This window comes from Aspergillus glaucus (assembly GCF_001890805.1).
Source record: "Aspergillus glaucus CBS 516.65 unplaced genomic scaffold ASPGLscaffold_9, whole genome shotgun sequence".
NCBI lineage: Eukaryota > Fungi > Ascomycota > Eurotiomycetes > Eurotiales > Aspergillaceae > Aspergillus > Aspergillus glaucus.
The window spans coordinates 500,937-527,361 of NW_019170461.1; the positions used below are offsets into that span (position 1 = coordinate 500,937).

The 26,425-nt window shown below is 50.0% G+C and overlaps 11 protein-coding genes across 11 annotated transcripts; 10 read left to right on the plus strand and 1 right to left on the minus strand.

Annotated features, from left to right (window-relative positions):
• Positions 1 to 249: 249 nt before the first annotated feature.
• Positions 250 to 1,630, plus strand: ASPGLDRAFT_46589 (DNA-directed RNA polymerase II subunit RPB7). Its single transcript, XM_022546480.1, has 4 exons — positions 250 to 892; positions 951 to 1,031; positions 1,083 to 1,252; positions 1,310 to 1,630. Exons 1-4 carry the CDS (start codon positions 644 to 646, stop codon positions 1,317 to 1,319), a joined length of 510 nt encoding a protein of 169 aa, XP_022401388.1. The 5' UTR covers positions 250 to 643; the 3' UTR covers positions 1,320 to 1,630.
• Positions 1,631 to 1,793: 163 nt separating this feature from the next.
• Positions 1,794 to 4,079, plus strand: ASPGLDRAFT_74096 (uncharacterized protein). Its single transcript, XM_022549717.1, has 2 exons — positions 1,794 to 2,467; positions 2,536 to 4,079. The coding sequence occupies exons 1-2, from the start codon at positions 2,153 to 2,155 to the stop codon at positions 3,706 to 3,708; spliced, it is 1,488 nt and encodes a 495-aa protein (XP_022401389.1). The 5' UTR covers positions 1,794 to 2,152; the 3' UTR covers positions 3,709 to 4,079.
• Positions 4,080 to 4,238: 159 nt separating this feature from the next.
• On the plus strand, positions 4,239 to 5,293 carry ASPGLDRAFT_25363 (uncharacterized protein; the record flags this gene model as incomplete). The annotated part of the gene is made up of 5 exons (XM_022543479.1): positions 4,239 to 4,402; positions 4,708 to 4,836; positions 4,907 to 5,059; positions 5,152 to 5,207; positions 5,265 to 5,293. 5 exons carry the CDS (start codon positions 4,239 to 4,241, stop codon positions 5,291 to 5,293), a joined length of 531 nt encoding a protein of 176 aa, XP_022401390.1.
• Positions 5,294 to 6,164: 871 nt separating this feature from the next.
• On the plus strand, positions 6,165 to 6,668 carry ASPGLDRAFT_46593 (uncharacterized protein). Its single transcript, XM_022546481.1, has one exon. It carries the CDS (start codon positions 6,258 to 6,260, stop codon positions 6,459 to 6,461), a length of 204 nt encoding a protein of 67 aa, XP_022401391.1. The 5' UTR covers positions 6,165 to 6,257; the 3' UTR covers positions 6,462 to 6,668.
• A 198-nt stretch (positions 6,669 to 6,866) lies between these two features.
• ASPGLDRAFT_1466049 (D-serine ammonia-lyase DSD1) lies at positions 6,867 to 8,385 on the plus strand. The gene is made up of 4 exons (XM_022541889.1): positions 6,867 to 7,151; positions 7,203 to 7,319; positions 7,378 to 7,876; positions 7,933 to 8,385. Exons 1-4 carry the CDS (start codon positions 6,981 to 6,983, stop codon positions 8,343 to 8,345), a joined length of 1,200 nt encoding a protein of 399 aa, XP_022401392.1. The 5' UTR covers positions 6,867 to 6,980; the 3' UTR covers positions 8,346 to 8,385.
• Positions 8,386 to 8,424: 39 nt separating this feature from the next.
• ASPGLDRAFT_35175 (dienelactone hydrolase) lies at positions 8,425 to 9,901 on the minus strand (the record flags this gene model as incomplete). The annotated part of the gene is made up of 3 exons (XM_022544524.1): positions 8,425 to 9,107; positions 9,164 to 9,601; positions 9,658 to 9,901. 3 exons carry the CDS (start codon positions 9,899 to 9,901, stop codon positions 8,425 to 8,427), a joined length of 1,365 nt encoding a protein of 454 aa, XP_022401393.1.
• Positions 9,902 to 10,583: 682 nt separating this feature from the next.
• Positions 10,584 to 12,603, plus strand: ASPGLDRAFT_46596 (flavin-containing monooxygenase). Its single transcript, XM_022546482.1, has one exon. It carries the CDS (start codon positions 10,754 to 10,756, stop codon positions 12,392 to 12,394), a length of 1,641 nt encoding a protein of 546 aa, XP_022401394.1. The 5' UTR covers positions 10,584 to 10,753; the 3' UTR covers positions 12,395 to 12,603.
• A 63-nt stretch (positions 12,604 to 12,666) lies between these two features.
• ASPGLDRAFT_57660 (uncharacterized protein) lies at positions 12,667 to 14,444 on the plus strand (the record flags this gene model as incomplete). Its single annotated transcript, XM_022548268.1, has 2 exons — positions 12,667 to 13,022; positions 14,387 to 14,444. Exons 1-2 carry the CDS (start codon positions 12,778 to 12,780, stop codon positions 14,442 to 14,444), a joined length of 303 nt encoding a protein of 100 aa, XP_022401395.1. The 5' UTR covers positions 12,667 to 12,777.
• Positions 14,445 to 17,024: 2,580 nt separating this feature from the next.
• Positions 17,025 to 19,499, plus strand: ASPGLDRAFT_170589 (putative phthalate transporter). The gene is made up of 8 exons (XM_022542717.1): positions 17,025 to 17,389; positions 17,440 to 17,479; positions 17,529 to 17,657; positions 17,716 to 17,785; positions 17,847 to 17,894; positions 17,945 to 18,308; positions 18,357 to 18,818; positions 18,877 to 19,499. The coding sequence occupies exons 1-8, from the start codon at positions 17,160 to 17,162 to the stop codon at positions 18,998 to 19,000; spliced, it is 1,467 nt and encodes a 488-aa protein (XP_022401396.1). The 5' UTR covers positions 17,025 to 17,159; the 3' UTR covers positions 19,001 to 19,499.
• A 345-nt stretch (positions 19,500 to 19,844) lies between these two features.
• ASPGLDRAFT_170593 (glycine decarboxylase subunit P) lies at positions 19,845 to 23,336 on the plus strand. The gene is made up of 2 exons (XM_022542718.1): positions 19,845 to 23,147; positions 23,203 to 23,336. Exons 1-2 carry the CDS (start codon positions 20,009 to 20,011, stop codon positions 23,256 to 23,258), a joined length of 3,195 nt encoding a protein of 1,064 aa, XP_022401397.1. The 5' UTR covers positions 19,845 to 20,008; the 3' UTR covers positions 23,259 to 23,336.
• A 565-nt stretch (positions 23,337 to 23,901) lies between these two features.
• Positions 23,902 to 25,507, plus strand: ASPGLDRAFT_35180 (chlorohydrolase family protein; the record flags this gene model as incomplete). Its single annotated transcript, XM_022544525.1, has 2 exons — positions 23,902 to 24,166; positions 24,225 to 25,507. The coding sequence occupies 2 exons, from the start codon at positions 23,902 to 23,904 to the stop codon at positions 25,505 to 25,507; spliced, it is 1,548 nt and encodes a 515-aa protein (XP_022401398.1).
• Between the last annotated feature and the right edge of the window lie 918 nt (positions 25,508 to 26,425).

Genomic DNA, 26,425 nt, shown 5'->3' on the forward strand with positions numbered 1-26,425 from the left:
TAGGATATGATATGCCTGTGCCTGTGCCGTTTACGGTAGTCTGATTGATTATTAGGGACTATGGACGTCATTTTGGAAGGCCCCGGGGCATTACCATTGTTACGCCATATACTGATATTATGCAGCATGTAATTCATACATCCATGTATTTATGCGTAATTATACAAATATTTACAGTACATATCACGTGTCAATATGGCGGCCGATCAAGCTGCGCCGGCTCTGGCGCAGGGTAGCTCTGCGAGCATTGACGGTTTTGGTCTGCCGGCTTTGAGGGCAGTTATCTTCTTTTTTGTATATTGTGGTTTCATTCTTTATTTGTTCTTTATAGCGTCTTTTCAGAAAAAAAAAAGAAAAATTTCTGCAGCAAGTTCCTGTGTCTGTTCGAATCAATTCCTTCAATTGCAAGCGTCCCACGTCGCAACTACAGTCGCTGTACATCAAGCCGTCGCCTTTCGATCTTTACTTGAACAGAGAAAGCACGTTATCACCTCCTAGATTGATTGAATTCTAGTGTCTACTCGAGTCGAATTACTACGAGCTACTCACCGTGAACCACTCGACTCAACCAGCGCATTGACCGGACCATCCCGTTGCGCGCGACCTCCATTTGATACCATACCGTGAAGAAGAAGCCAGCACAATGTTCTTCCTCAAAGAAGAGACGAAAGTCATTACGCTGCACCCGTCGTACTTCGGGCCCAATATGCGGGAGTACCTCATCAACCGACTAAACGAGGAGGAAGAAGGTCGGTGTACGGGTGACCACTTCGTCATCTGTGTGATGGACATGGTCGACATTGGCGAAGGGCGAGTCCTGCCGTCTGGTGGGCATGCAGAGTACAGCATCAAGTACCGGGCGATTATTTGGAAGCCGTTCCGGGGAGAGACGGTATGCGCTGGGTTTTCGCCGATGTTGTTCTGTTGCCAAGGCTAACGGTTGAACGCAGGTCGATGCTATCGTTACATCCGTTAAACCCACTGGTATCTTCACACTCGCCGGACCGTTGTCTGTTTTCATTGCGCGAAAAGTATGTCGAGCAAAGGGACTCGGATGAAGATTGAATGCTAATCGAAACCAGAACATTCCCTCGGATATCAAATGGGAGCCAAACACAGTACCCCCACAATATACAGACCATGCAGATCAAGTCATTGAGAAGGGGACAAGTTTGCGACTGAAGATTCTTGGTGTGAAGCCGGATGTGGCTGCGATTAACGCTATTGGTACAATCAAGGAGGATTATCTAGGGTGAGTGATCTTGATCCTTTGCTGAAGAGATAGAGATGCTAACACGACGGTTTATAGACCCCTGTAATGGAACCGCTATGACCCTCTCGCTTCTTATTTGCCTGCCATTTGAATACCCCAGAAGATGCTGGACAGGGCGGAGTCCAGAGATACAAGGACAAGGACCCCCGGCAACGGCGTGTCAAACTGTCGCTTACTTGCTTTAGACAAAGGAAGCAATTGTTCCATTGTCTTCTTTGAAGAGCAGATGATATGATAGTCTGCTGGCATGTGGTTGCAACTGACTCAATGCTTCCACGAAAAGACATAGAAACCAGAATTATCCTGACAACAAACATCTAATTGTAAGCCACGACAAAGCAATGACCACAGAACATCATAATTTCTGCGTATTCCGCGTAATGTGCATATATAAAGTAGATGCTCAGAGTTGCCGGAGAGACCAAAGCCGGCCGGGCCTTTGCCCACACGAGGTGAAACACTGGTGCGTCCATGGCAGCCGTGCACCACAGTTAGCAACCACTCAGGCTGCCCCGGCAAACGGGCATTGCTAAATTGCGATTGTCTGCAGTGAATATCGCCGGGGGCCGTTGAGGCGTGAGTAAGCCACAAGGAGTCACCTTCCTACTTGATTTTACAGGGACACTCCCCTGAAGTCTTATTATCAGGATTACACTCTCTGATCCTCCGCATTCCTCAATTTCTTTCCTTCATTTATTGCTGCCTCTTGCTCTGTGTGTCTGTTTTTATTTTCTTTCTAGTAGGTTCCTGATTGTTTGGGTCTTACCAACCATAGAACCACTGTTTACGGAGTACTATTCCCTCCGTTTCTCCTCCTCCCATAAGCAACGACTTTACCCAACATTCATTATTTCTTGGTTCTGTTTACTATCCAGAGCCATGTCTCTCAAGAACGTGTACCAGAGGTTCCTGGCAGACCATCGCCAGTCAACTTCGTCGTTGGCTGCCGACGCCTCGCTGATTTACATCCCCACGACAACCAAAGTCGAAGGCCGAGACGCCGTGCTCAACTACCTCACCAAGCAGCAGAAAATCGTCAAGACGAAAGCGCAAGACATCCTAGGTGTCGTTGAAGGCTCTGACTCTCTGTGTCTGGATGTCGAGACGACGTTGGAGTTTGATTCTGGCGGCGGGGCCTATCTCCCCCAACTCGACAATAATTTCCTGGCCGACCGCGTCACGTCGTTCCCCACGGTAAGCTGTCATACGTCTACTAGTCTAATATCATGCACGTGTGAGGCTAACTTCTGCGCTTGGCATAGATTCATATCGTCCGCTTCAACAAGCAGAATCAGATTCAGAGTGTTCGCATTCACTGGGAACAGGCATCGCTGCTGAAGCAGGTCGAGGTTATCGGTTCTCGGAGCCGCGGTTGGCCTATTCGTGAGGCAAAGGACCAGACGCGCCTGATTAAATCCGCGATCTCAGCGATACCTGCAGATGTCGGATCTGCGCCCCCGCCGTCGAATAACGAAGAGAACTCGAGGCCAGTTACTCCGGGCAAGAGACGCATCAGAGACCCCTACGCGGCCGAATCCCTGACCGACCTCCTGTCCCCCGGCAAAGATGACCGAACCGAGCCTGTTCGTCCCCCGCGCTCCGCTGCGTCCGCGATGCCCCCGCCGCGCGACTACGAGGAGCTCTTCGTGAGCCACGGCGATGATGATGAGCCGGATGTCACTCCCTCCAAGCCAACCAGAGGCCCGATTGCTCCCAAGGCAGGCGCGGGAAGGAACTTCCAGGGTAATCGTATCTTTGGTGATGAAGAGGAGGAATCGCATCCCCAGATCGCATACAAGGCCAACCCGAAACGCTTCGACCACTTTGAAATCGGAGGCGACAATGGTGACCTCGAAGTCCACGAGAACCTCCCCAACCGTCCCAAGTCTCGCCACGAACCCCAATGGGAACTGAACAACACCTTCGTCCCCGAGAAACCCCGCCGTGCCCTGCGAGGCCAGGAAGTCAGCAACCTCCCCTGGGAGGACTTCACACCTCAGCCCACCCCACCCCCAAGACACCACGTCGCACAACCCCGCCGCGACGCAGAGACCCATTTCGAAATGAAAGACCCCGAAGCACAACCCAAGGGAAACCGCATCATCAGCTCCTTCCAGAACAAGGGCCTGCACCTCTACCGCGACCCGGTCTTCGACTCCCCATCCCCACAGAAGGAGAACCAAGCGCCCAACCCTTCGAACCCTAGCAACCGCAAACACGACTTCGAGAGCCACTGGCACATGACCGATTCTCCGCAGGGCAACAAAAACAACGACGAGAACCACAAGCCCGTTGGCCAGAACCGCACGCAGTCTTCTAAGAACATGGAGTCTTCGTGGGATCCATACCAGTCGCCTCAGGGACCTAGCGTTGCTGGTCCGCGGAAAGGCGGCCGGAATGCTTACCAGAGAAGCTGGGACTTTGGTGATGAGTGAAAAATAAACCAATACTCTTGATTGTCTATGAACTGTCAATCGAGAGAGAGTTACCTGAGCCATGCAGTCGCCTTCGACGCCTCCTAACACAAGGAATAACGCTTACAAGACTTACGTTGCAACTGCACGACTGAGATTGAATCACTCACATTCGATAACGTGAGATTTGTGATTTGCTAGTATTGTATTATGTACTGTGTGTCATATGCGGATACTTTTCAAGTCTAGCTACGATGTACCGGTGCGCAGCATGAGTATACATACTACTGTGCACCGGAAGCAAGATTATTGTTGTACTTAGATGTCTACATTTGATATTGCTTGTATTGTATGATTTAGTTGAATGATAACGAGATCTTATTTGAGTGTGCATCAACGTATCTAAGTAGATTGAACTTGACACGCTTAAACTGTCCTGGTATACTCAAAGTCAGCGTCCACTCTTTTAATATCGCAGAGAATACTCGTACATACCTTCTTCTCTTCAAACCACAATTATACACAATACACAACATACGATATCAAACAATATGATATCCCAGACCCAACACAACCACCCAACCAGGACACTTAGTCCCGACCAGTCGACTGAGACGGCACTGGTCTCACTGACAAACAGAATGAATCTAGGAGACGAGCACACTCGCGCGAGGTGCATCAAGTCCCCGGGACATGCGCTGTGCTGTGCCGTGTTGTGTGTCAGTGAGACCAGAACCGTCCTCAGCCTCCCTGCCGTAGGTCTGGTGTGCTGTGTGCTGTGTGCTGCGTGTTAGTATAGATAAACCAGCCCCGTAGGGCTCTCTCTCTCTCTCTCTCTCTCTCTCTCTCTCTCTCTCTCTGTGTGTGTGTGTGTGTGTGTGTGTGTGTGTGTGTGTGTGTGTCCCAGGCCCTACCCTACCACTCAATCGGGACTGACTGAAGACGGAGTCGTCCAAATAGTCAAATCCTGATCAGTTGGCCGGTGACGACCACTGGTTGTACTGACACTGACAACTCAAGAGGAGCTGGGGAGCTCGAAGCACACACACGCCCCAATCCAACCCGACCCGACGCGGCGGTGCTTCAGGCTTCCGAGTCGAGTGTCAGTGTCAGTTCCAGTATCGTCACCGGCCTCCCTACCAAAGGCCGGTATGCGCTGTGTTGTTAGTATGTATGTAAGCTAGCCAACCAGCCCCGTAGGGCTGTGTGAGTGTCCCAGGCCCTACCCAACCACCCAACTAGGACTTGTTGTCCCGGTCAGTCGGCCGGAAACAACAACTGGTGCTACTGACATAAAAGCGGTCCAGGGCGAGCACACTCAACTGCCCCTACCCAGCCCAACCCAACGCGGTGAGGTGCTTCAAGTCACCTGGTAAGTGCTCCGTGTGTCAGTAGGACCAGTTGTCGTTTCCAGCCTCCCTACCGTAGGGCTGGTGATCTTGCTGTGATGCTGTTAGTATGTAGGCAGCAGCCCTCTCGGGGCTGCCTTCCAAGCGCTACCCACCACCCACCCGCGCCTGGTAAGCAGACGGAAAAAAATAAAATAGATCGGGTAAATGAAGACTGAATAGAAGTAGATCAAGAACATAAAACGGAAAAGAAGTAGAATAGACGGAAATGGACCAGAAGTAGATTGGAAAGATGGCAGAAGATGAGGATAAATCGAACGGAAAGAATAGATGAAAATAAATGGCTATAGATAAAAGATAGAATAGACCAAATAGAATGGATGGAGCAAATAGATGGCAGTAAATCGAGTAAGCTAAGTGGAGAATAAACGAGAATAGATGGCAAAAGATGAGAAGAAGAATAAATGGCAATAGAAGAGGATATATCGAACTGAATAGACCATATAGAATGGTCTGTAGATGGCAAGAGATCAAATAGATGGTAGAGATGAGAATCAATGAGAATAAATGAGAATAGATGAGAATAGATGAGAAGAAGATAGATGGCAAGTAGATGTGAAGAGGAAGAAAGAGAGAGGAGGAAGAACGAAGAACGAGCAGTGATATAGACGAGTTCAGGCAGCAGACATGGGAGATAGAACAACCGACCCAGTCGAGCCTGGGGAAAACGTCGTTATTCATGCTTTTATGTAGTCATTAATGACCAATTTGAGCGTAGCCCTAAATGGTATGCGCCTGGTGATTCAAATCCGATGGTTATAGCCACCGAACGCGCTTGACATCAATTGTCTACACGTTAGTCGTCTCTTAAACTTTCTTGACCTCTTTTAGTGTTCAAATAATTCACATTCCATTCTGTCTTCTCTTCTCCATTCAGGTTTCACATTATGATCCCATCCTTTCGATTACTGAGCGCTCGATCTGCTATTAAAGCCGACAAATATGTGCTCAGAATCGCCGTTACCTCTCGACGCTACTTATCATCCAATCAAGATTCATTTTTCAGGAACACATCGAGAAGATGGATGTCAATTCATTTCTTACATACCATTTCAAGAAAATACTAACAGCGAGTAGTTTCAATGAAAAAAGACCAATTGAAGGAGAGATACGTCGACCAAAGCAATAGCCGATTCGCAGGTATGAAATGAACCTGAAGCAATGTTATCTGCAATCAGAGGCCACCTGGGGATCGACCTGGAAGGAGGCACAGAACCTGAGAATTTTGAGTGGGCTTCCCATCAAAATCTGGAGTTTAGGATGGAGATGTTACGGCAGAGCGAGGAACATGAGCACGAGATTTGTTGGGGGAATTGGCCTTTTAAGGATGACGAGGATAATTCCTTGCCTCCTCATCTTGACTGATGTTGGTTCCTTCCTTGACTCTCTTTCCGGGTTTATCCTCTAAGCTCCTGCCACCACATCCCAAAGACTCGTCGAGAACTTACGGACACTCACACCGCCGATTTGCGGACTTGCATCCGCCTAATGTACCCAGAGCGCTCCTTGCTTAGATGGGGCAATTAGCAGAGAAAGTCGAGAATTCGTTTCCGCTGCTGTCGACCCTGGAGGGGTTTGAGGTGGCTCGAATCGGGAGAGAGATCCGAGGTGCGGAGTTGGGGGGTTGTGGAGGAAGGTTACATACGATTGGTACATTCTTTGAACTCCTAATTGATGACAGGGAAATACAACGCTATATCAGGTTGATATACTCGGTGCTTGGAATTTAGATAAGCCTTCGTCGTACATATATACTCCCGCATTTGACTGCATAGATCCCGATAAGCGATAACCTGATAAATATAAATAAACCCCTCTTCTTCCTGCATCGTCGCATTCCCCCAACATCCAATTCCTCTCAATAACTTACGATCTCGTTGCAAAATGGATTTCTCGCTCCAATCCCACAAATCCTTCATAGGTCTCCCAGCGACAGAGCTTCCAACACCGTCGCTAGTCCTGAGCAAACCCGTTATCGAAAACAACATCCAGCAGCTCCTCGACGATGTCAAGCAACTTAACATTGCGTTCAGACCGCATGTTAAGACCCTCAAGGTACTACCATACAAAACTCCTACCCAAAAACACTGCTGATTATGACGTTAGTCAACAGAAGTCACCCGCATGATGCTTGGCAACGGCCGCCATCGCCGCATCGTAGCATCCACCCTCTGTGAAATCCGAGGTGCCATCGCCCTCGTACAAGAGGGTATCCTTGACGAGGTTCGCCCTCACCCATCCCCCTACCACCAAGCAAAGTCCAGCTGTCTAACCCAAAAAGATCCTCTACGGCCTCCCCCTCCCCCCCAGCGCCCTCCCCCACCTAACCACCCTAATAAAAACAATCCCCAACCTCAAAATCCTCCTAATGATCGATAACCCCCAACAAATCACCCATCTCGAGAAATACGCCGAGTCAAACCCCACCCTACCGCCCTGGCCGGTATTCATCAAAGTCGATGTCGGATCGCACAGAGCCGGTCTCGAGACATCCTCACCCTCGCTTCCAGATCTCGTGAAGAGGGTTGAGGCGTCGAACGCAGCGTATGTGTATGGGTTCTATTGCCATGCGGGGCACTCGTATGCATGTAAGACTAATGCGGAGGCGGAGAGGGTGTTAGGGGATGAGATTGGGGGTGTGTTGAGGGCCGCGGAGTTTTTGGGGGAGAGGAAAGACAAGCGGAAGGTGGTTGTTTCGGTGGGATCAACGCCTACGGCGCATGTTGTTAAGGCGTTGAAGGAGAGGGTGCCGGGGGGTGTGGAGGTTGAGTTACATGCTGGTACGCCTCTTTCCCTGTTTGAGGATTGTCTGGAAGAGTGAAGCTAATGAAAGCAGGAAACTACCCCGCAAACGACCTCCAACAATTAAACACCGGCCTCGTCAACCAATCCCAACAAGCCGTCCGCATCCTCGCGGAAGTGTGCAGCGTGTATCCCGAGCGCAACGAAGCGCTCGTCAACGCGGGTACTATCGCGCTGGCCAAGGAGACTAGTGATTCACCGGGATACGGCCGCGTGGTGGATAAGCCGCAGTGGAGCGTTGTGCGGATGGCGCAGGAGCATGGGATTTTGGGATTTACTGGAGCTGCACAAGGGGAGGAGAAGGTGGGGGATGCGTTTCGGGTGGGGGATAAAGTGTGGTTGTACATTCAGCATGCGTGTATTACGGCGGCGGCCCATCATGTTTATTATGTTGTTGATGAGGGAGATGTTGTTAGGGAGACTTGGGTGCCGTGGAAGGGGTGGTAGATGGTATAGAAAAATGCGTTATGACGAGATGAAGTGATATATTTACATGCAGATATTCAAACATTCTTCTTCCTGGAGTTTAAGCTTTCGTCTCCGCCTCCATCTCCGGCCCAGCAGGCCTCCCCTCCCTCTGAACAGACTTACCCTTACCCTCATTATCTGTCGATTTAACCTTCGAATCAACCCCAGATTCCATACCAGCCTTCTCATCCTTCTCCCTTCCCTTCCCCTTAACATTCGCCCTCCGAATCAACCGATTATGAAACTCCTCTTCCATCTCCGGATCCTCACGCAACATCCTCCGCGCAGCCTCGCCCCCAACAACCGGTAACCGGTCTACACCCTTCACACCACCCGGAACCAACTTAGGATCTAACAACCCAACCTGCACAAGCACACTAGCTTGATCCCAATACACGTGCTCTGATGATAACTTTCCCGCTTTCATACTAACGATGCTAACCAGTATGATTTCGACCTTCCGGTTCGTCGGCGGGACACCAGGAAGCATCCAGGGAATTTCATGCGTATGTTCAAACGAAGCGTACAGTTCGTCAACAATACGATCTACCCCGACTGTGCGAGATATGAGACGAAGACGCATGGATGGTGGTAACGTGCGCAGGAAGTGTTGCTCGTAGAAGCGGCGGAGGGAGTTGGTGCCGATTCCGCCGGTTAGGGTGGGCGTGTATGTAACTGTTGGTGTGAGGTGGGTGGTGTAGTGGTCCATTGTTGTGGAGAGGTTTGAGGAGAAGAATTTTCCTAGTCATCATTAGCAATTGCCTTGATTTACTGGGGTAAAGGGAAAGGGAGGATACCCTCTTGATGCTCCTCCCACCTCCCCTCTAAATCGAGATCCTTTCCAAACCCCCTTCGTAAAACATGTAGACTGCGCGTCCAGGCGAGCTCGGATGCTAACCGGTCATATTCATCTAGATCATGCTCTGCGAAGCCCGGCTGCACGTAATCGTATGTATATGTCGGGAACCCGATGTTAAGACGTTCACCAGTCCCAATCCCGGGGTCGATCTGACACGTCCTCCGGCGCTTCTTCCCTTGTAGACCTAAGGCTGTTGGCACCGTTGTTACATCCACTGTTGAACCAGCCAGATGTGTCAATACTCGAAGCGACTGCGGGAACCGACACCGTGTATCAGGTATGTTCGTCGGATAGTAGGCAATCAGCGCACAGAGACGACTCGCATTCGTAGGTTTGAGGTAATGATCCAGACAAAACGAAGCGGCGTCACCGAGTGCTACCACACCCGCTAAATCAGCCCAACCATTCCCTCATCAATAGACCGTAACTCACCAATAACAGCATAATTCTCCCCCACGCCCAAACCCTCCCTAACAGACCTCAACCTCGCGACATACTCCTTCTCCCCGACCTCATACGGGACATAAACCACATCGAATCCCTCATCTTGCCAGCTGCGTAGTGTCTCGTTGTCAAAGTCCTCTGTCTCGGCGGTGATGCAGAGCCGGGCGGTTCCTGAACCGGAGTTGTAGAGGAATCCGCTGGCGCCGCCGGTGTTGATGGATATGGCTGCCATGGTAGTCTCTATGTATCCAGGGATTGAGTGTTGATGTTGGGATAGACTTTCAAGTAGATAAAAGAGTCATGATATGTATGTATATAAAATAGGACTTCATCATGCCATTGCATTGTCGGGACATACGTCACCGGCTTCTGATGTCATCAGACGGGTTTGTTATGGAGGGAACGAGAGGAATTAATGAAATTATTGGCAGTCCAGATGTCCTGCCAGTTAAAGAATGTCATGACAGTAGTCTTGGGGTTGTGATTGCTCGACCATGTATAGCCTGGATCCGAAGTTCGTGAATTAAGCATCCGCTAACGGTCATGCACGTGCCTGTCAGGTAATTCTCCGGTGACTTATGCCGAGAATGCCTTACACAGACCTCGAGTATCTAGTAGTACGCTATACAAGATGACAATCGCTTTACCGACCGATATCCGCAATATATTAACTGAATATGCCACTATTGGTGCGTGGTTACCATGTCTTCTATGTATCCGATTCTGTCGTTGGTAGAGCGCATGACTCGCATCTCAGTTCAGGGCATCATGAGTCCCGCAGTTCGAATCCGTGTGTGAGCATTTCTTTTTGTTTTTGCATAGTACGGAAGAAAAATCTCATTTTATGCCATGCAATGATAAAGTTATACACCACACTAATGTAACTTTGACCCGTAATCGCACGATGCGGGGCTATCCTGTGACACTCGCCATATGTACTCTACCCCTTAGTCTCCGGTATCTCAACGCTCTCAACGCGCCAATCGTGAAGAATCCGGATATATAACCCTCCCCGCAAGATCGAATTCTCCCTTTTTACCATTCCTTCACTCTTGACCGAGAGACTTATCACTGAAATTCAAACATGCCATCTACCGAAAATCTGCACTCGGAGCCAGAAGCCGGGTCTCTGGACCTAGATGTTCTCATCATTGGCGGCGGCTTCTCCGGATGTCTTTTACTCCACAAAATCCGGGATGAACTCAAATTGAACGTGAAGATTATCGAGGCCGGACCTTCCGTTGGCGGAACATGGTACTGGAACCGCTACCCGGGGGCACGTGTCGACTGTCAGGTTCCTGGATATGAATTGTTCAGTCCGGCCGTCTGGAAGGATTGGAGGTGGAAGGAGAAATATCCCGCACAGGCTGAGCTTAAGGCTTACTTCGAGCACATCGATAAAGCATTGTCGATCAGCAAGGATTGTCTTTTCAATTCTATGGTGACGTCGGCTCAGTTCTCTGTGGATGAGAAGAAATGGGTTATACGGGTAAAGGACGGACGCGTGATTCGGGCAAAATACTTCATCCCAGCGGTTGGCTTTGCAGCGAAGGAATATATTCCAGACTGGAAGGGACTTGACAGCTTCCGTGGAACCATCTGCCATTCTGCCAATTGGCCGAAGAAAGGAGTAGACGTCAAAGGCAAGCGGGTTGCTATTATCGGGACGGGCTCTACGGGCGTACAGATTGCCCAAGACTGGGCGAAGGAGGCCGCGGAAACTTACGTCTTTCAGCGGACACCGAATATCTGTCTGCCCATGCGCCAGAAGCAACTTGACCCGGTCCAGCAGGAGAACAAGGAAGAACGTTTAGCCTTTTTAGAGCTTCTCTTCACAACCAACGGAGGGCTTTCTTATCACCCTGTCCCAAGAAACACGTTCGACGATTCGCCTGAAGAGAGAGAAGCCACATATGAGAAAGTATACAAGGAGGGGGGCTTCTCATACATAAGCGCAGGCTATAAAGACTTCATGCTCGATGTGGAGGCAAACCGCGAGGCATACCGATTCTGGGCCAAGAAGACACGAGCCCGATTGAACGATCCCCGGCTCCACGACCTCCTTGCTCCCCTCGAACCACCTCACCCTATTGGCGCGAAGCGCACATCTCTTGAACAGGACTACTACGAACAGTTCAACAAGCCCAACGTACACCTGGTCAATGTCAAGGAGAGCCCAATTGCCGAACTCAGACCCAACGGTATAGCAACCGAGAAAGAATTCTTCGAGGTCGATATCATCGCCATCGCAACAGGCTTCGACTCAGTCACCGGCGGTATCGAGAAAGTCGGCCTCAAAGATGCCGACGGTGTCGATCTCATCAAACGATGGAGAGCCGATGGTGTCCACACGTATCTCGGGATGATGGTCAGCCGCTGTCCGAACATGTTCCTCCCTTACAGCGCCCACTCGCCCTCCGTTTTCTCAAACGGTCCTACGACGATCGAGGGACAGTGTGATTGGATCTGCGGCGTGATACGGAAAATGGAAGCGGATGGGATCAACGCTATTGATGTGAAGAAGGAGGCTGAGCAAGGATGGTCTGACGAGGTTGCGGCAATCGCCCAGATGACTGTCATTCCGTACGCCAAATCGTGGTATATGGGTGCAAACATCCCTGGTAAACGGGTAGAGCCTCTGTTCTATCTTGGGGGGATTCCTCGTTACCGGCAGAAGTGTCAGGAGGCGTTGGATAACAACCTGGAGGACTTTGCTAGGCTGTAGATACTTGCACGTTGAATTTGCCCCTGAATAGTACTAACGCGACATGTTATGATCAGTCAATTGCTATAGTGTAGGTAAATCTATAGTATCTTGCAGAAAGTCTGTCGAAAATGTCGAAGAAGAGTTTTATTTCTTTGTTATGATGTGACATCTGCATGGTACTTTTACATCCATGTCGTTTGGTTTAGATGCATCTGCATTCACCTCCCCGAGCATCTCCATTCATTCACCCCAATTCTTCCTTTTATTTATCCTCTATCCCTTCCCTTCATCTGTTCTCCCTCCATCCTACTTCATCCTCCCATCCAGTCTTCCCTACATACCCTCGCGAAAGCCACCACATCTCAACAACCGCAAAGGAGTCTGACGAAGAAGAGATACCAATGGAGACCGTCGGAGAATATCTCGCTCAGCCACTACCAGCCCTCAACTTCAACGGTCGAGGCGAGAGTCCGGACATCCCGTCGGAGAGGATTGCAGCAGAGCTGTTGCACCCATGGATCCCCTTCGAAAACGAGGTCACCGCAGCCCTTCAAGGAGTCGACCTGAGCAGGGAAGTCCCCCAGCCCGGTCTGCTGGGAACAGTCGAATATTATGGCGTTGAAACCAAGAGCAGTCTGTCCGGCAGGTTCGTCTATAACGCGTGCGTACCCGTTGGCCGAGCACTGAATTACACGGACCTGCGAAATAAACCCGTCAGTCCGTGAATGCATGGCTGGATTCTGCGCAATTATCGCCAGTGACAGCGAGAAGCTCGAGGAGCCTAGTGACTTCAATGAGCAGATGCTTCTGTCTCCTTCTACTTGGTTATTTACTGCATGTAATTTGGAGTTGAAAATAAAATTAAGTTACAGTCTCTAGCTATCGTGACTTTTTCGTAGTTTAATTCAGCAAGCCGTTCAACTTGCCGCAGCAGTGAGGTCTTGGGTTCAATGCCAGTCTATATCTTAGATCCAACACCATATCTCTCGAACGACATGATGTTGTCGGTTCTTCAATGAGCATAACTGGCTCGTCACGAAAAGACCGTGATAAAACTCAAACTAAACGAGAATGAAACAATAACAAAGTGCTGGTCAAAAGTCTACTTTGAGAAAATTGCTGCACGCATGGGCGACGTTGAACCGAAGCCAAAGCTAACAAATGTCGATGACAGCTATTCCCAAGTGGTATACCAGCATGGGACGCCCTCTACAAAATGTATACAAGCAGATGCCACTCTTTCCATCTGTTCTTGACTACGGGAGCATCGTTTTCTCGTCGATCTTCGGACTCTGGTCATTGCGTTAGAAATCATTATCGAAATGAGTTAAAAGCCGTATAGGCATTGATCTAAAGTCCACAGCATGTTATTTACGAGTGCAGAACGCCAATACCTGTCGTCCGGTCCCTTAGAGTTTGGCAGGCCAGCCCCTGACAGTATAACGTCCTGTGTTGACGGGGAAAAGTTGACAAGCGACTTTGAACTACGAACCTCCCCTGCTGCCAGACCTCGGGTGGGAAATGGCCACACAAATAATACGCTGTATAACGAAAAGTTTATCGGAGCTTGGTAGGACCGTGGGGATGTGCGAACGTTATCACGTCCTACACATCTCCAGAGGTCGTTTTCTACCGTTTAGCACCAAACGCTGCGGCATCGACGAAACTGTGTACGAACGAAGAAACCCGCGTCTTGGACGCCTTAGGGTTGCTTGTGGTTTTCGGAAAAGCTACACGATGATAATGAGACATACAGTGTGCAATCAGTATTTTGCGATAAAGAAGATACTTCTCCTCGCCTCATAGGACCCCTAGCGAGGAAAGAAACCTCTTGTAGGACGAGGAAGCTTCGGGAAAGAAAAGAGTGCTTGGGTTCCCAAAATTAATACTTGCCCTAGCTCTTTAGCTCTTCAGCTATAAAATGGAAAGGCTGACTATAGGCGTCCTCATTAAAGAGGACATCAAGAACGCATACACGAAGAATCCAATGACAGAACCTAACATATCCAGTTATTCTCAGGGTTATATGGGCCAACAACCCGTGGAGGAGCAAAAGCGCTCTGACTAAATTTTCTATGACCTGAGAGAATAGCACAAGTCTTTGGCGTTATCGGTCGAGTCACCAAACATGGATGTCCTATCACCACCGTCAGATTCCGACTCGCGCCATCCCCCCTCCAATTTGATGCCTTTTGGCTGGATTTGAAGACTAGGAGTAATGTATTCTCTACAAAAAAAACCCGAAAGGACTCTAGAAATAATCCAAACTTTGTCGGTACATGAGTCGAAGATGTCAAGAGCCCGATGCTCACCCCAAACGTGAAAAACGCCTCAGAAGATGGGTTGGACTTATTGGCTGAATGCTTCACTAAGGGAAACTGGATGCTAAAGATATTTAGGGCACCGACCAAACATTATCTGGGTGCTGTAATAACTATCGGATTCCTATCAGAATGCGGATCGCATGTCTGCTGTTTGATCCGACCATTTCTCGCAAATATATACAAAAGATACATCTTGATTTGGGGCTCAATCTGAACCAGAGGCAATTGGCTTGCCTAAAATATTCTGTTGGCAGTGCACCAAGAATAAGCCGACACCCTCCGGAAATCAAGATCTCAATGATATTGAAGAATCATCACACACTATGGGACCGAGTGACATTTCCCGAAAGAACTCTGTACTCCACACCAAACACGTACATCAAGAATGTTCCAGAACAAGAGCCCAAGCACCAATACGTCAAAAGACGTATCCCCAGAAAACCTAGTGGCCGCTGATATGGACTATCCTGACTGAATAGGCGTTGCGAATAGGCGCTCGGAGAACCAAGGCAAACTCAATCCGAAATCACTGCATATTTGCTCTTGCGTGACTCCTCCATCTCCAAGGGCTCGAAATAAGTAATGAAGCCACTTGCGCACACCCTGAACAGCTCCATGTTGAGGCCAACATTTTAAAGCTCTCTCTAGTCTCCTATAGAGCCCTTAGTAATCCTCTTGCCAGCATACAAGAGGAACAAATTGAGACAAACATTTGAGGATAAAAACAGTCAACTATGTACTGCTCACAGATGGATAAGTTATCCATTGAAGATACGCGCGGACTGACGCCCTTGCAATAATTTGAGAAAACGGAAAAAGAGACCAGATACCTGCGGAAGACATCAAGCGCCTAGAAACAATGTACACAAAAAAAGACATTGTTTTGCTGAAGGCGACTACCACAGATAGGTGAGTATAGCAGGTTGGTCTAGATCAGGACTAAACGAGCAAGAGGAACACTTTCGGTCATGGTCGTTGTATCGCCGCCGATATATTTACAATCGAGCTAGACATGGAATTTTATACTTAGAGTCTTGAGCTGGGAAAGAACATTTATACAACATTACAGCACGCTTTCTGACTTTGTTGCTCTTTAGATGAAGGACCTCCAAAGAAGCTCGGAGCCGTAGGTTCCCCATGATCAAAAGCAGCCAATTCGAACGAAAGTCCCATATGGTAATGGGTACCCGGGAAATGACACGATTGAATCCATTTCCTCCAAAACCTCCACTCGTCAAGTAATGCCACCAGATCGTAACTTCATTCATCTTTGTGACCCCTCCCAGGCGCGAACCGAATTCCCTTCTTCTGAGGCCGGTCCCATCCAACAACATCCGTCCCATGAATCCAATCCATAACACCCAGCGTACTATAATTAACCCGGAACTTCTCATGATGCAAATCATGAATCGAATCAGGCGGTAACTTCAAGAAATCGTAACCACTATGGTCAGCGGCCGCTTCCCAGAGCTCAAACAGATCTGGCTGATGGGGCGTGAATGTTGTTTTGTGATTGTGTGGATTAGACGTTGGCCTTAGAGTTGAATACTATTTACAGCCAAGTAGTGGCAGAAATATATCACTGTTATAACAAGCAAAATCAATTCGGAGCCCGTTAGTACCGTCGCTCCTAATAGGGCTCATCGCGTCTGATATGCAGGGACACTACACAGCGATTCAACAAGGACGAGTATACTAACGACCATCGGAGAGATCCATCCAGTCAAGCTATCCTTGGTATTCGTCATGAAACACAGCAGATATCTACGATTGAGCCGATTAGACGCTTATTGAAAAGACTATCTCGATATAAAACCCGGGTCATGTTGCTGTGGAATATACCACAACATGGCCTGTTCAACGTGCAGAAATCGGCCATCGCCGATAAAGGTAAAACAAAGCCAGCAATTCCTTGGAAAAAATGCAGCTGAAGGTTCCGGTCTCTAATTGACGAAAGGCTAAATCGCTGTCATCGCCAGACGGCAAGGGAGATACTGACGTCCTACAAAGTACAAGCATAAATACCCCAAATCAGGGAACCAATACCATAACAACCATTCAAAACAAAACCCACAAGCAAACCCGTCTCTCCAACCGCACTGACCCGCCAAGCCGGCCAGCGTATATGTCTCGACGTTAGATTCGTCTCTCCCCGCATTCTACCCCGGATCGACGGTCTAGCCGCATGTCCCCGTCGTATCAAGTACCAAAGACGGTTATCTTGCATTACTGTTTCAGGATATGTCCGAGGTAGTGCTGCGGCACAGCGGTCTATTCCGTCCATGTCTGGGCTTGCCATGGCTTCTGAAGTACGATGATAGAGGGGAAGCTCTGGTGGAGTTTATGGGGGGTATATATGTCGACATGGGGAGACAGCATTTTGCGGGGTCGATGTTCGGCTTTGCTATCGTGTTGAATTTTTATCATTCTTCACCTACTAATTCAAAATATCAACCAAAATGACGAACGCAAGTAGCGAGAGAGCAGACGAAAAGGACTGGGGAGACGAGAAAATCGAAGATGTCGGCCAGCCGGCGCTCAATAATATCGACTACGATGAAGAGTACACCTACCAGGAACAGCGCAAGATAATTCATCGCATCGATCGACGACTGGTCACGATGACCGGACTCTCATATTGTATCTCGTTGATGGACCGGACGAACTTGAGTATGGCAGCTGTGGCTGGGTGAGAAAAATTGCTATGTGTTGTAATGATGGTGAATTGACCCGTCATAGCATGACAAAAGATCTGGCGCTGGATGTCGGATATCGATATGTATGTATGTTAACTACATTTGGCCTATTGCAAGCTAATACCATGACAGTCTCTCGTGGTTCTTATGTTCTTCGTCCCCTATATCATATTTCAGCCTCCGATGACCGTGATAACGAGGAAGTTGGGTCCTACCTACTTCTTGGGAAGCATCATCGTCGCATGGGCTGCGATTATGGTCGTATGTACCAGAATATCGTCCCTTTGATCGATGAAGAGAAAGCTGATACCCTCGCTAGGGAATGGGTTTCACGAAGAATTGGAAGGACATGCTTGTCTGTCGTATACTCCTCGGTCTCCTGGAAGCAGGTATCTCAACCCAGAGATGCAATTCGAGTCAGCTCGATTATATCTGACCTTCTTCTCATAGGCTATTTTCCCGGTTGCGTGTACCTTCTGTCCAGTTGGTACGTCCGATGTGAGTCCATTCAATACCAGCTTTACAGACCTACCGGCTAACTCGGACAGACGATGTTCAAAAACGCTTTTCTATATTCTACCTGATCGGCTGCGTAGCATCAGCACTGTCTGGTATTCTCGCCTTCGGACTGATGCAAGCCGATGGTCGCGAAGGGTTGGAAGGTTGGCGTTGGATCTTCGTCTTGGAAGGAGTGATCACCGGCGTGATAGGCATCCTTGCATTGGTCTTTCTAGTCGACTTCCCAGACAGAGCACATAAATCATGGAGATTCTTGACTGAGAAAGAATGTGCCTTCATTGTCCGACGTATCAATCGGGACCGCTCCGATGGTGATTCTGAGCCATTCAGTCTAAAGCGGTTCTTGAAGCCTGCTCTGGACTTGAAGATTTGGGGATTCGCGATGATTTTCCTGTGAGAACACACTCAACTATCTTTCACTTCAGCGCTAATGCCATCCAGTTGTGTCACTGCCGTCACTTATGCCATCGCGTACTTCCTCCCAATCATCCTTCGTGAAGGTATGGGCTACGACATCGGCGCTTCGCAATGCCTAGTCGCACCACCCTACGGCTTTGCCGGTATCGTCATGTTCGCTGGTGCATGGGTAGGAGACAAGTACCGTGTGCGAGGAGCCATTGTTGCATTCAACGCTTTGCTATGCATCCTTGGCCTGCCTATGATGGGATTTGCGACGGGAAATGCCACTCGCTACACAGGCGTGTTTTTCGCCGTGGCCGGATCGAATGCAAATATCCCGGCAACAATGGCATACCAAGCTAACAACATTCGAGGACAATGGACTCGTGCGCTGTCCAGTGCCACGCTGGTCGGGTTTGGGGGTATTGGTGGGATTGTGAGTAGTGTAGCATTTCGGTCGCAGGATGCGCCGGAGTATAGGCCGGGGATGTGGACGACCATTGCGTGAGTTTATATTCCTTCTGTCTCGTTATTTGCGCGATGTGTGCTGACGTTGTAACAGATGCAATCTCTTGATCCTGGCCATTGTCCCGGCTCTCAGCGTGTGGTTCCGGTATTGTAATAAGCAAGCAGACTGTGGTAAGCGGGTTATTGAAGGGGCACCAGACTTTCGATATACTATATAGGGCTGGGATAGATTGGACCGTGCATCGAGCACAGTTGTTCTATGCTGCAGAATAGGAAGACCACCATATGCCAATATAAGCCTTTTAGAAAACCGGTTCCCTCGCGTTAGTTTCCTTCTCTTATTGCTTGCCAGAGTACTCTGTACCTACGAGCGCATGATCTAACGCGTTAAATTAATATAAGCTTGTGCAATGCGGTTTCCATTACTTTGGACCTCCCACCGCAGTGAGCGAATATATCCACGGGTAGACCAATGTAGCGATGGTCACTCTATTCGATGTACCCTAGATACTCCATACCCCGGAATGACGACTTGTGAGATATCCCTATTCCGATCTTCTGGCCTTGAATACTTGTAAACCGACGAGCTGCAAAAGCACGCACCGTGCGACGTGACAGTTCGTTTCTGCGATAAGGATTTGCGCTCAGCTGCTGCAGGAAGCTGCATAACCTGCAGATGGTCTATGTATTTGTATACAAACGGAGTACTATGTATGATCTCTATCTGTATCTGTTCATCCTGTACTCCGGACACTCGATCTGGGAATCCCATGCCATCTTATCTTCCCCGTGATTACTCTGAACATTCCGCGGACGCGAGGATTTTCTTTTCCGACGGGAAAGTGGCGAGCTTATCGTTATCAGGCGTAAAACCGCGTATTGTGGGGAAGATTCCACCGCCTCCGCCGGGGTTTGCGGTACTCCCATTGGCGGGATTGTGACGTTATCGTGGTTTTCCGGTACGTTCCCCGTACAGCCGCGGGCAAAGAAAGAGGGACAAACCTTCGCGATTTCATTTCGGACGGATTTTTCTTCTGGTTCTTTTCTTTTTCTGTGGCACGTCTTCTTCTTCTCACTCTTTTCTCTTCTTCTTCTTCAATCATTCCTCACTCTTCATGTATTGACGTTGTGCCATTGACAGAGCCCTGATCTAGCAAGCTACTGTCTCCCGTCTATACCCCTCTGACCTCTTATCTAGTCCTCACGGACTCTTAATTCTCCCCAGTATGGCTGCCTCCTGGTACGCCTTGAGAGGCACTCGCCAGCTGGCCCTGCGCGCGCCTAGATTGCGCAGCGCACCTTCGCCAATTGCCCTCCGGAGAACCACTCCGTCGCCTCTGAACGCATGCCGTCGTACCCTGCACACGCCTTCCCAGCAGCCACCCCGCCGGGCAGTCTACACGAGCACATTGGCCGAGCACGGCGAGCCTCAATTCCAGGATGCGTTCCAGCCGCTAGACACCTTCCCCAGACGCCACATTGGCCCTTCACCAGACGCGGCGGAGCAGATGTTGGCGAAGCTTGATCCTCCGGTGGCGTCGTTGGATGAGTTTGTCGCGCAGGTGTTGCCTGCGGACATTTTGTCGAAGAAGGATTTGAAAGTTACGGATCCGAATGCGGATATTAAGCTGGAGCGGGATAATGTGCATGGTGGTGTCGGGGAGACGGATATGTTGAAGTTGTTGGAGACGTATCGGAAGCAGATTGATGTGTCGGGGAAGACGTATCTTGGCACTGGTTACAATCCTACGATTGTTCCTCCGGTTGTTCAACGCAATGTTCTTGAGAACCCGGCTTGGTATACGAGTTATACGCCTTACCAGCCGGAAATCAGTCAGGGTCGTTTGGAGTCATTGCTGAACTTCCAGACTTTGACTACGGATTTGACCGGTCTTCCGTTCGCCAATGCCTCGGTTCTGGATGAGGCTACCGCTGCTGCGGAGGCTATGACCATGTCCTTTGCTCTCCTTCCTGTTTCCAAGCAGAAGAAGCCCAACAAGGCTTTCGTTGTTTCGCACCTTTGCCACCCGCAGACCATCGCCGTGATGCGCTCGCGCGCGGAAGGATTCGGCATTAACCTGGTTGTTGGTGATGTCTTGGCCGACGACTTTAAGTTGGTCAAGGAGCAGGGTGACAGTTTGATCGGTGCTCTCGCTCAGTACCCCGATACCGAAGGTGGTGTCTACGATTTCCAGTCTTTGGGAGAGACCATTCACCAGTCCGGTGGTACCTTCAGCGTTGCCACTGATCTGCTGGCTTTGACTGTTCTCAAGGCTCCTGGTGAGTTTGGTGCTGACATCGCTTTCGGAAACGCCCAGCGACTGGGTGTTCCTATGGGCTTCGGTGGTCCCCACGCTGCCTTCTTCGCATGCTCCGACAAGTACAAGCGCAAGGTTCCTGGTCGTGTGGTTGGCATCTCCAAGGACCGTCTGGGCAACCCTGCCCTGCGATTGGCTTTGCAGACCAGAGAACAGCACATTCGTCGTGAGAAGGCTACCAGCAACATCTGTACCGCCCAGGCTCTTTTGGCCAACATGAGCGCTATGTATGCTGTCTACCACGGACCTGCTGGTCTGAAGGCTATCGCTCAACGTATCATGGCCATGACCAATGTCCTCCGTGAGAAGCTTGTCGGATTGGGATACAACGTTCCCGTCCGGACAAACGCCGCTGATGGCGGTGTTGTCTTCGACACCATCACCGTTCAATTGGCCAACAGCCAGGACGCTGAAGCTCTGGTCGCCCTTGCTCGTCAGAACGGCATCTTTCTCCGTCACGTCGCCCCCGAGAAGGTCGGTATCTCCGTGGACGAGACGACCGGCCGCGAGGAACTGAAGGCTGTTCTTAATGTGTTCGCTACCCACGGCTCCAAGGCTGAAGTCAGCTTGGATGAGAGCATTGGCATCGCCCCGGTTCCTGCTACCTTCGAGCGTACCTCTGCTTACCTCACTCACCCCGTTTTCAACACCCACCACTCAGAAACCCAGATGCTCCGCTACATCCGTCACCTCGAGTCGAAGGATTTGTCGCTCGCCCACTCGATGATTCCCCTGGGATCTTGCACGATGAAACTGAACGCTACCAGTGAGATGATGCCTATCTCATGGCCCGAGTTCTCTCAGATCCACCCCTTCATGCCCGCCGACGTCGCCAAGGGCTACATCCAGATGATCGACGACTTGGAGCAGCAGCTTGCGGATATCACCGGCATGGCTGAGGTTACCGTGCAGCCCAACTCTGGTGCTCAGGGTGAGTTTGCTGGTCTTCGTGTGATCAAGAAGTACCAGGAGGCGAACGGTGGATCTAAGCGCAACGTCTGTTTGATTCCCGTTTCCGCCCACGGCACCAACCCGGCTAGTGCCGCCATGGCCGGTATGCGTGTTGTTACCATCAAGTGCGACACCAAGACCGGAAACCTGGACCTGGCTGATCTCAAGGCCAAGTGCGAGAAGCACAAGGATGAGTTGGCTGCGTTCATGGTTACCTACCCCAGCACATTCGGTGTCTTTGAGCCTGGTGTCAAGGAGGCTTGTGAACTTGTCCACCAGAACGGTGGTCAGGTGTACATGGATGGTGCCAACATGAATGCCCAGATTGGTCTGTGCTCGCCTGGTGAGATCGGTGCCGACGTCTGCCACCTGAACCTGCACAAGACCTTCTGTATTCCCCACGGTGGTGGTGGTCCTGGTGTCGGTCCTATCGGTGTTGCAGAGCACCTCCGTGCCTTCCTCCCCTCGCACCCCGCAAGCGAGCACCTCAAGTCGAAGCGCGGAGAGGCCTCCTCGCCTCCCATTAGCGCCGCCCCCTGGGGTAGCGCCAGCATCCTCCCTATCGTCTTCAACTACATCAACATGATGGGCGCCCGGGGTCTCACTCACGCAACCAAGATCACCCTGCTCAACGCCAACTACATCCTCTCCCGCCTCAAGGAACACTACCCCATCCTCTACACCAACGACAACGGCCGCTGCGCACACGAGTTCATCCTCGACGTCCGCAAGTTCAAGGACACCTGCGGCGTCGAGGCTATTGACATCGCCAAGCGTCTGCAAGACTACGGTTTCCACGCACCCACCATGTCTTGGCCCGTGGCTAACACACTGATGATCGAGCCTACGGAGTCCGAGAACAAGGCTGAGCTGGACCGGTTCTGCGATGCTCTTATCTCGATCCGGAATGAGATTGCCGCTGTCGAGAGCGGTGAGCAGCCCCGTGAGGGTAACGTGCTGAAGATGTCGCCGCACACCCAGCGGGATCTGTTGACTAGTGAGTGGGATCGCCCGTACTCGCGTGAGGCGGCTGCATACCCGGTGTCGTGGTTATTGGAGAAGAAGTTCTGGCCTTCGGTTACCAGGTTGGATGATGGTAAGCTTTCCCCCTATTTTACAGAATTGAATGATATGCTAACATATACGTCTAGCCTACGGTGACCAGAACCTCTTCTGCACATGCGGCCCCGTCGAGGAGACCGATTAATGATACCCGTGTTTTGCTTCTTTTCAACATGCATGCGTTTGGCGGCTTTCAACATTTTCTTTAATATTGTTCCTGGGCTGGTTATGAGTGGATGATTGTAGTACGATTGATTCAACATGGTCATGATAGACATGGGTGGCGTTTTTGTTTGCTTTGTATTTCCTTTCGACTTCAACATACTGTACAGTACTCGGTAATCGCAAAAGCATATTATCGTTATCGTTATCGTTATCAGTAGATCTACAGTGGGATGCAATAAGTGTCCGCACCCCCCCTTTTCTGCCAACATTGACCGCTTATATATTGCCGCTAATATACATAGTTACATCTAATATACATACTAATATACATACTAATATACATACTAATATACATACTAATATACATAGAGTACGGAGGTGGGCGGAGGTTGAGGCAGTCAATTAGGCGGCAAAAGGGGGGGGGGGGGGGGTGCGGACACTTATTGCATACCACTGTATCTTATCCTGAGCTGAGCTGAGGTGCATGTGGAGATAGAGAGATACCCCTCCAGCTGAAGTCTAGGGAAAATTTTTCAGCACTTGTTCTTTTCTTTTCTTCTCTTCATCCTTCAACACCGGAATTGCCATTGCACTTGCACACCAAACAAACAAACAATACGAAGATGGCCACGCCAACATACACTCTCTTCTTCGGAACATTCATCCACCTCCCCCGCCAAACAAGCCTGAACGGCCCTCATACCCTCGAAATCAGCCACGGCGTCCTCTGGGCATCGACTGATGACGGTAAGATCAAGGGATATAACTGGGATGTTCGCAGTGAAGATGATCTCCGGGAGTTCCTGGAAGGTAGGAAATGGGGGAATGAGGTGAAGGTGGTTCGCGCAAGGGAGGAGAGGAATGAGTTCTTTTTTCCGGGGTTTATTGGTATGCCTACGTTATATCCACTGGTGATTGATGAGAGGGTGCTGATGAGAAAGTACAGACACGCACATCCACGCCCCGCAATATCCGAATTCCGGGCTGTTCGGGTCTTCGACGTTACTGGACTGGTTACAGAAGTATACCTTCCCGCTTGAGAAAGCGTACGGGGATCGTAAAGTACCGGATAGTGTGCCCCCGAAGGCGATAATGGCCTATAACCAAGTTGTCTCCCGCACGTTATCGCATGGAACAACGTCTGCATGCTACTTCGCGACCATCCACGTCCCCGCGACGAATTACCTAGCGAGTCTGTGCCACAACCGTGGCCAAAGAGCGTTCATCGGACGGGTGTGCATGGATGACGAAAATACCTGTCCAGCTGATCTTAGGGATACTTCCGCCGGTGAATCCGTGACCGCAACGAAAGCAAACATCGCACACATCCAATCCCTCGATCCGAACGGCAATCTCGTGAAACCGATTATAACGCCCCGCTTCGCGCCCTCGTGTACAGAGCAAGCATTATCAGACCTAGGCGCGCTAGCAGCGGAGCACAAACCCCCGCTACACATCCAAACACACATCTCCGAGAACAAAGACGAAATCGCCTGGGTCAAAGAACTATTCCCCGACTCTGCAAACTACGCAGACGTCTACGATAAAGCGAACCTGCTCACACCCCGCACAATCCTCGCGCACGGCATCCACTTGACCCCGCAGGAACGCGAGGTAGTCTCCGCTAGGAAATCAAAAATCTCCCACTGCCCCGTGTCAAACTCCGCCATCGGCTCTGGCCTATGCCCCGTGCGTGTCTTGCGTGATTCCGGGATAACAGTTGGTCTTGGTACTGATGTCAGCGGTGGGTATAATCCTGGTATTCTGGAAAGTGTGCGGCAGGCGATTCTCATCTCGCGGTTATTGCGCCATACAGTACGGGACGGGGATACGTGCGAGAACGCAAATACCGTGAAAGAAGGACGGGAGAATCTTAGCGTTGAGGAGAGTCTTTATTTGGCTACGAGGGGTGGCGCGGATGTCGTTGATATGGGGGATGAGATTGGAGGGTTTGAGGTGGGGATGTTTTGGGATGCGCAGATGATTCAGCTCGGCAGTCTGAAACTTGCCCCTGCCGTTGCTTCTGGTACGGGCTCTCCTGAAAAGAGTGAGAACAGTGGAAGCGCAAGCAACGTCGACATCTTCGGCTGGGAGAACTGGACGGAGAAGGTACATAAATGGGTATGGAACGGCGATGATCGGAATGTGAGCAAGGTTTGGGTTCGGGGGAGATTGGTTCATGATCGTGATGAGAAGGAGGCTGGGAAGGGTGTTTTTGGGAGGTTATGAGTGGGAATTTGGTGGGGATGGTTGGGATTGTTGGGTTGATGTCTTTGGGGTTGTTCAAGGTTAGTTAGCAGAGCATATGTTTGATACTAAAGACGAAGTACAGCTGGAGCGGTCGTGTGTATTCTGTCTATTATTGTCCAAACAAATAGACTCCTAGCATGTTAAACAGTGACTTCCCAGACAAATACACAAACTGAGCTCCGTTGACACCAGTCCAACACAGCACCCACAGTTCACTTGGCACAAGCCCATCGCTGAGAGCTTGCATATCTGTAGATCGAGAGCGAGAATAAATCCCGATACAAAAAAGTTATTGCACAGCGTTTTGTAGATCCTGAAGTCCATTACCAACGCTTGCAAGGGGTGGCTTATCAAGACCCTTAACCCCATCCGCCGTTCATTCCCACATAAGAAGTCTTTGCTTCCATTCGCGCGAGAAAAGCAGTTGTGGCCGTGGATCTCTTCCTTCTGTTTAATCGTAGTTAGTTCACTTGGACAGAAACGATGAAGATCGATTATCGCACAAGGTTTCAGTAGTTTTCCGCATCGCTCAGGAAGATTTTGCAGGCTGGATTAGCTCTGAATGCTTGCTATATCAGCCACAACCTAGGGGGCCGACTTGCTTTTGGTAAGCGAGCAGTCTGGTGTTTTCCGATTCGGTTAACGGTTCCGGTCGGTTTGGATGTTCGGGTTATTCATCGTGTTTGTTGTAGTGTCTGCGTGGCTTGAACTTTAGTATGGACGATCAAACATCGTCTGCTTCATCTCTCAGCTGTTCAAAAACCATCGGAAATTGTCGAGTAAGCTTGCCGCTTGTTGTCCGCTATTTGATCAAAACCGCAATACCTACTGTAGCGTAGGATCGCGTCCAAATGGATATCAGTTGATGTGGTGTTCAAGGAAACCTCTGCTTTAGAA

What these genes read in the sequence shown, in the direction of transcription:
- ASPGLDRAFT_1466049 (XM_022541889.1), top strand. Translation starts at nt 6,981, where the DNA reads ATGGATTTCTCGCTCCAATCCCACAAATCCTTCATAGGTCTCCCAGCG. An exon ending in CGCATGTTAAGACCCTCAAG is followed by an intron (nt 7,152 to 7,202) that starts GTACTACCATAC and finishes TTATGACGTTAG; the next exon opens with TCAACAGAAGTCACCCGCAT. An exon ending in AAGAGGGTATCCTTGACGAG is followed by an intron (nt 7,320 to 7,377) that starts GTTCGCCCTCAC and finishes TAACCCAAAAAG; the next exon opens with ATCCTCTACGGCCTCCCCCT.
- ASPGLDRAFT_46593 (XM_022546481.1), top strand. Translation starts at nt 6,258, where the DNA reads ATGTTATCTGCAATCAGAGGCCACCTGGGGATCGACCTGGAAGGAGGC.
- ASPGLDRAFT_46596 (XM_022546482.1), top strand. Translation starts at nt 10,754, where the DNA reads ATGCCATCTACCGAAAATCTGCACTCGGAGCCAGAAGCCGGGTCTCTG.
- ASPGLDRAFT_46589 (XM_022546480.1), top strand. Translation starts at nt 644, where the DNA reads ATGTTCTTCCTCAAAGAAGAGACGAAAGTCATTACGCTGCACCCGTCG. An exon ending in AGCCGTTCCGGGGAGAGACG is followed by an intron (nt 893 to 950) that starts GTATGCGCTGGG and finishes GGTTGAACGCAG; the next exon opens with GTCGATGCTATCGTTACATC. An exon ending in CTGTTTTCATTGCGCGAAAA is followed by an intron (nt 1,032 to 1,082) that starts GTATGTCGAGCA and finishes AATCGAAACCAG; the next exon opens with AACATTCCCTCGGATATCAA.
- ASPGLDRAFT_170593 (XM_022542718.1), top strand. Translation starts at nt 20,009, where the DNA reads ATGGCTGCCTCCTGGTACGCCTTGAGAGGCACTCGCCAGCTGGCCCTG. An exon ending in GGTTACCAGGTTGGATGATG is followed by an intron (nt 23,148 to 23,202) that starts GTAAGCTTTCCC and finishes ATATACGTCTAG; the next exon opens with CCTACGGTGACCAGAACCTC.
- ASPGLDRAFT_74096 (XM_022549717.1), top strand. Translation starts at nt 2,153, where the DNA reads ATGTCTCTCAAGAACGTGTACCAGAGGTTCCTGGCAGACCATCGCCAG. An exon ending in GCGTCACGTCGTTCCCCACG is followed by an intron (nt 2,468 to 2,535) that starts GTAAGCTGTCAT and finishes CGCTTGGCATAG; the next exon opens with ATTCATATCGTCCGCTTCAA.
- ASPGLDRAFT_170589 (XM_022542717.1), top strand. Translation starts at nt 17,160, where the DNA reads ATGACGAACGCAAGTAGCGAGAGAGCAGACGAAAAGGACTGGGGAGAC. An exon ending in GTCCAGTTGGTACGTCCGAT is followed by an intron (nt 17,895 to 17,944) that starts GTGAGTCCATTC and finishes TAACTCGGACAG; the next exon opens with ACGATGTTCAAAAACGCTTT. An exon ending in GGGATGTGGACGACCATTGC is followed by an intron (nt 18,819 to 18,876) that starts GTGAGTTTATAT and finishes ACGTTGTAACAG; the next exon opens with ATGCAATCTCTTGATCCTGG.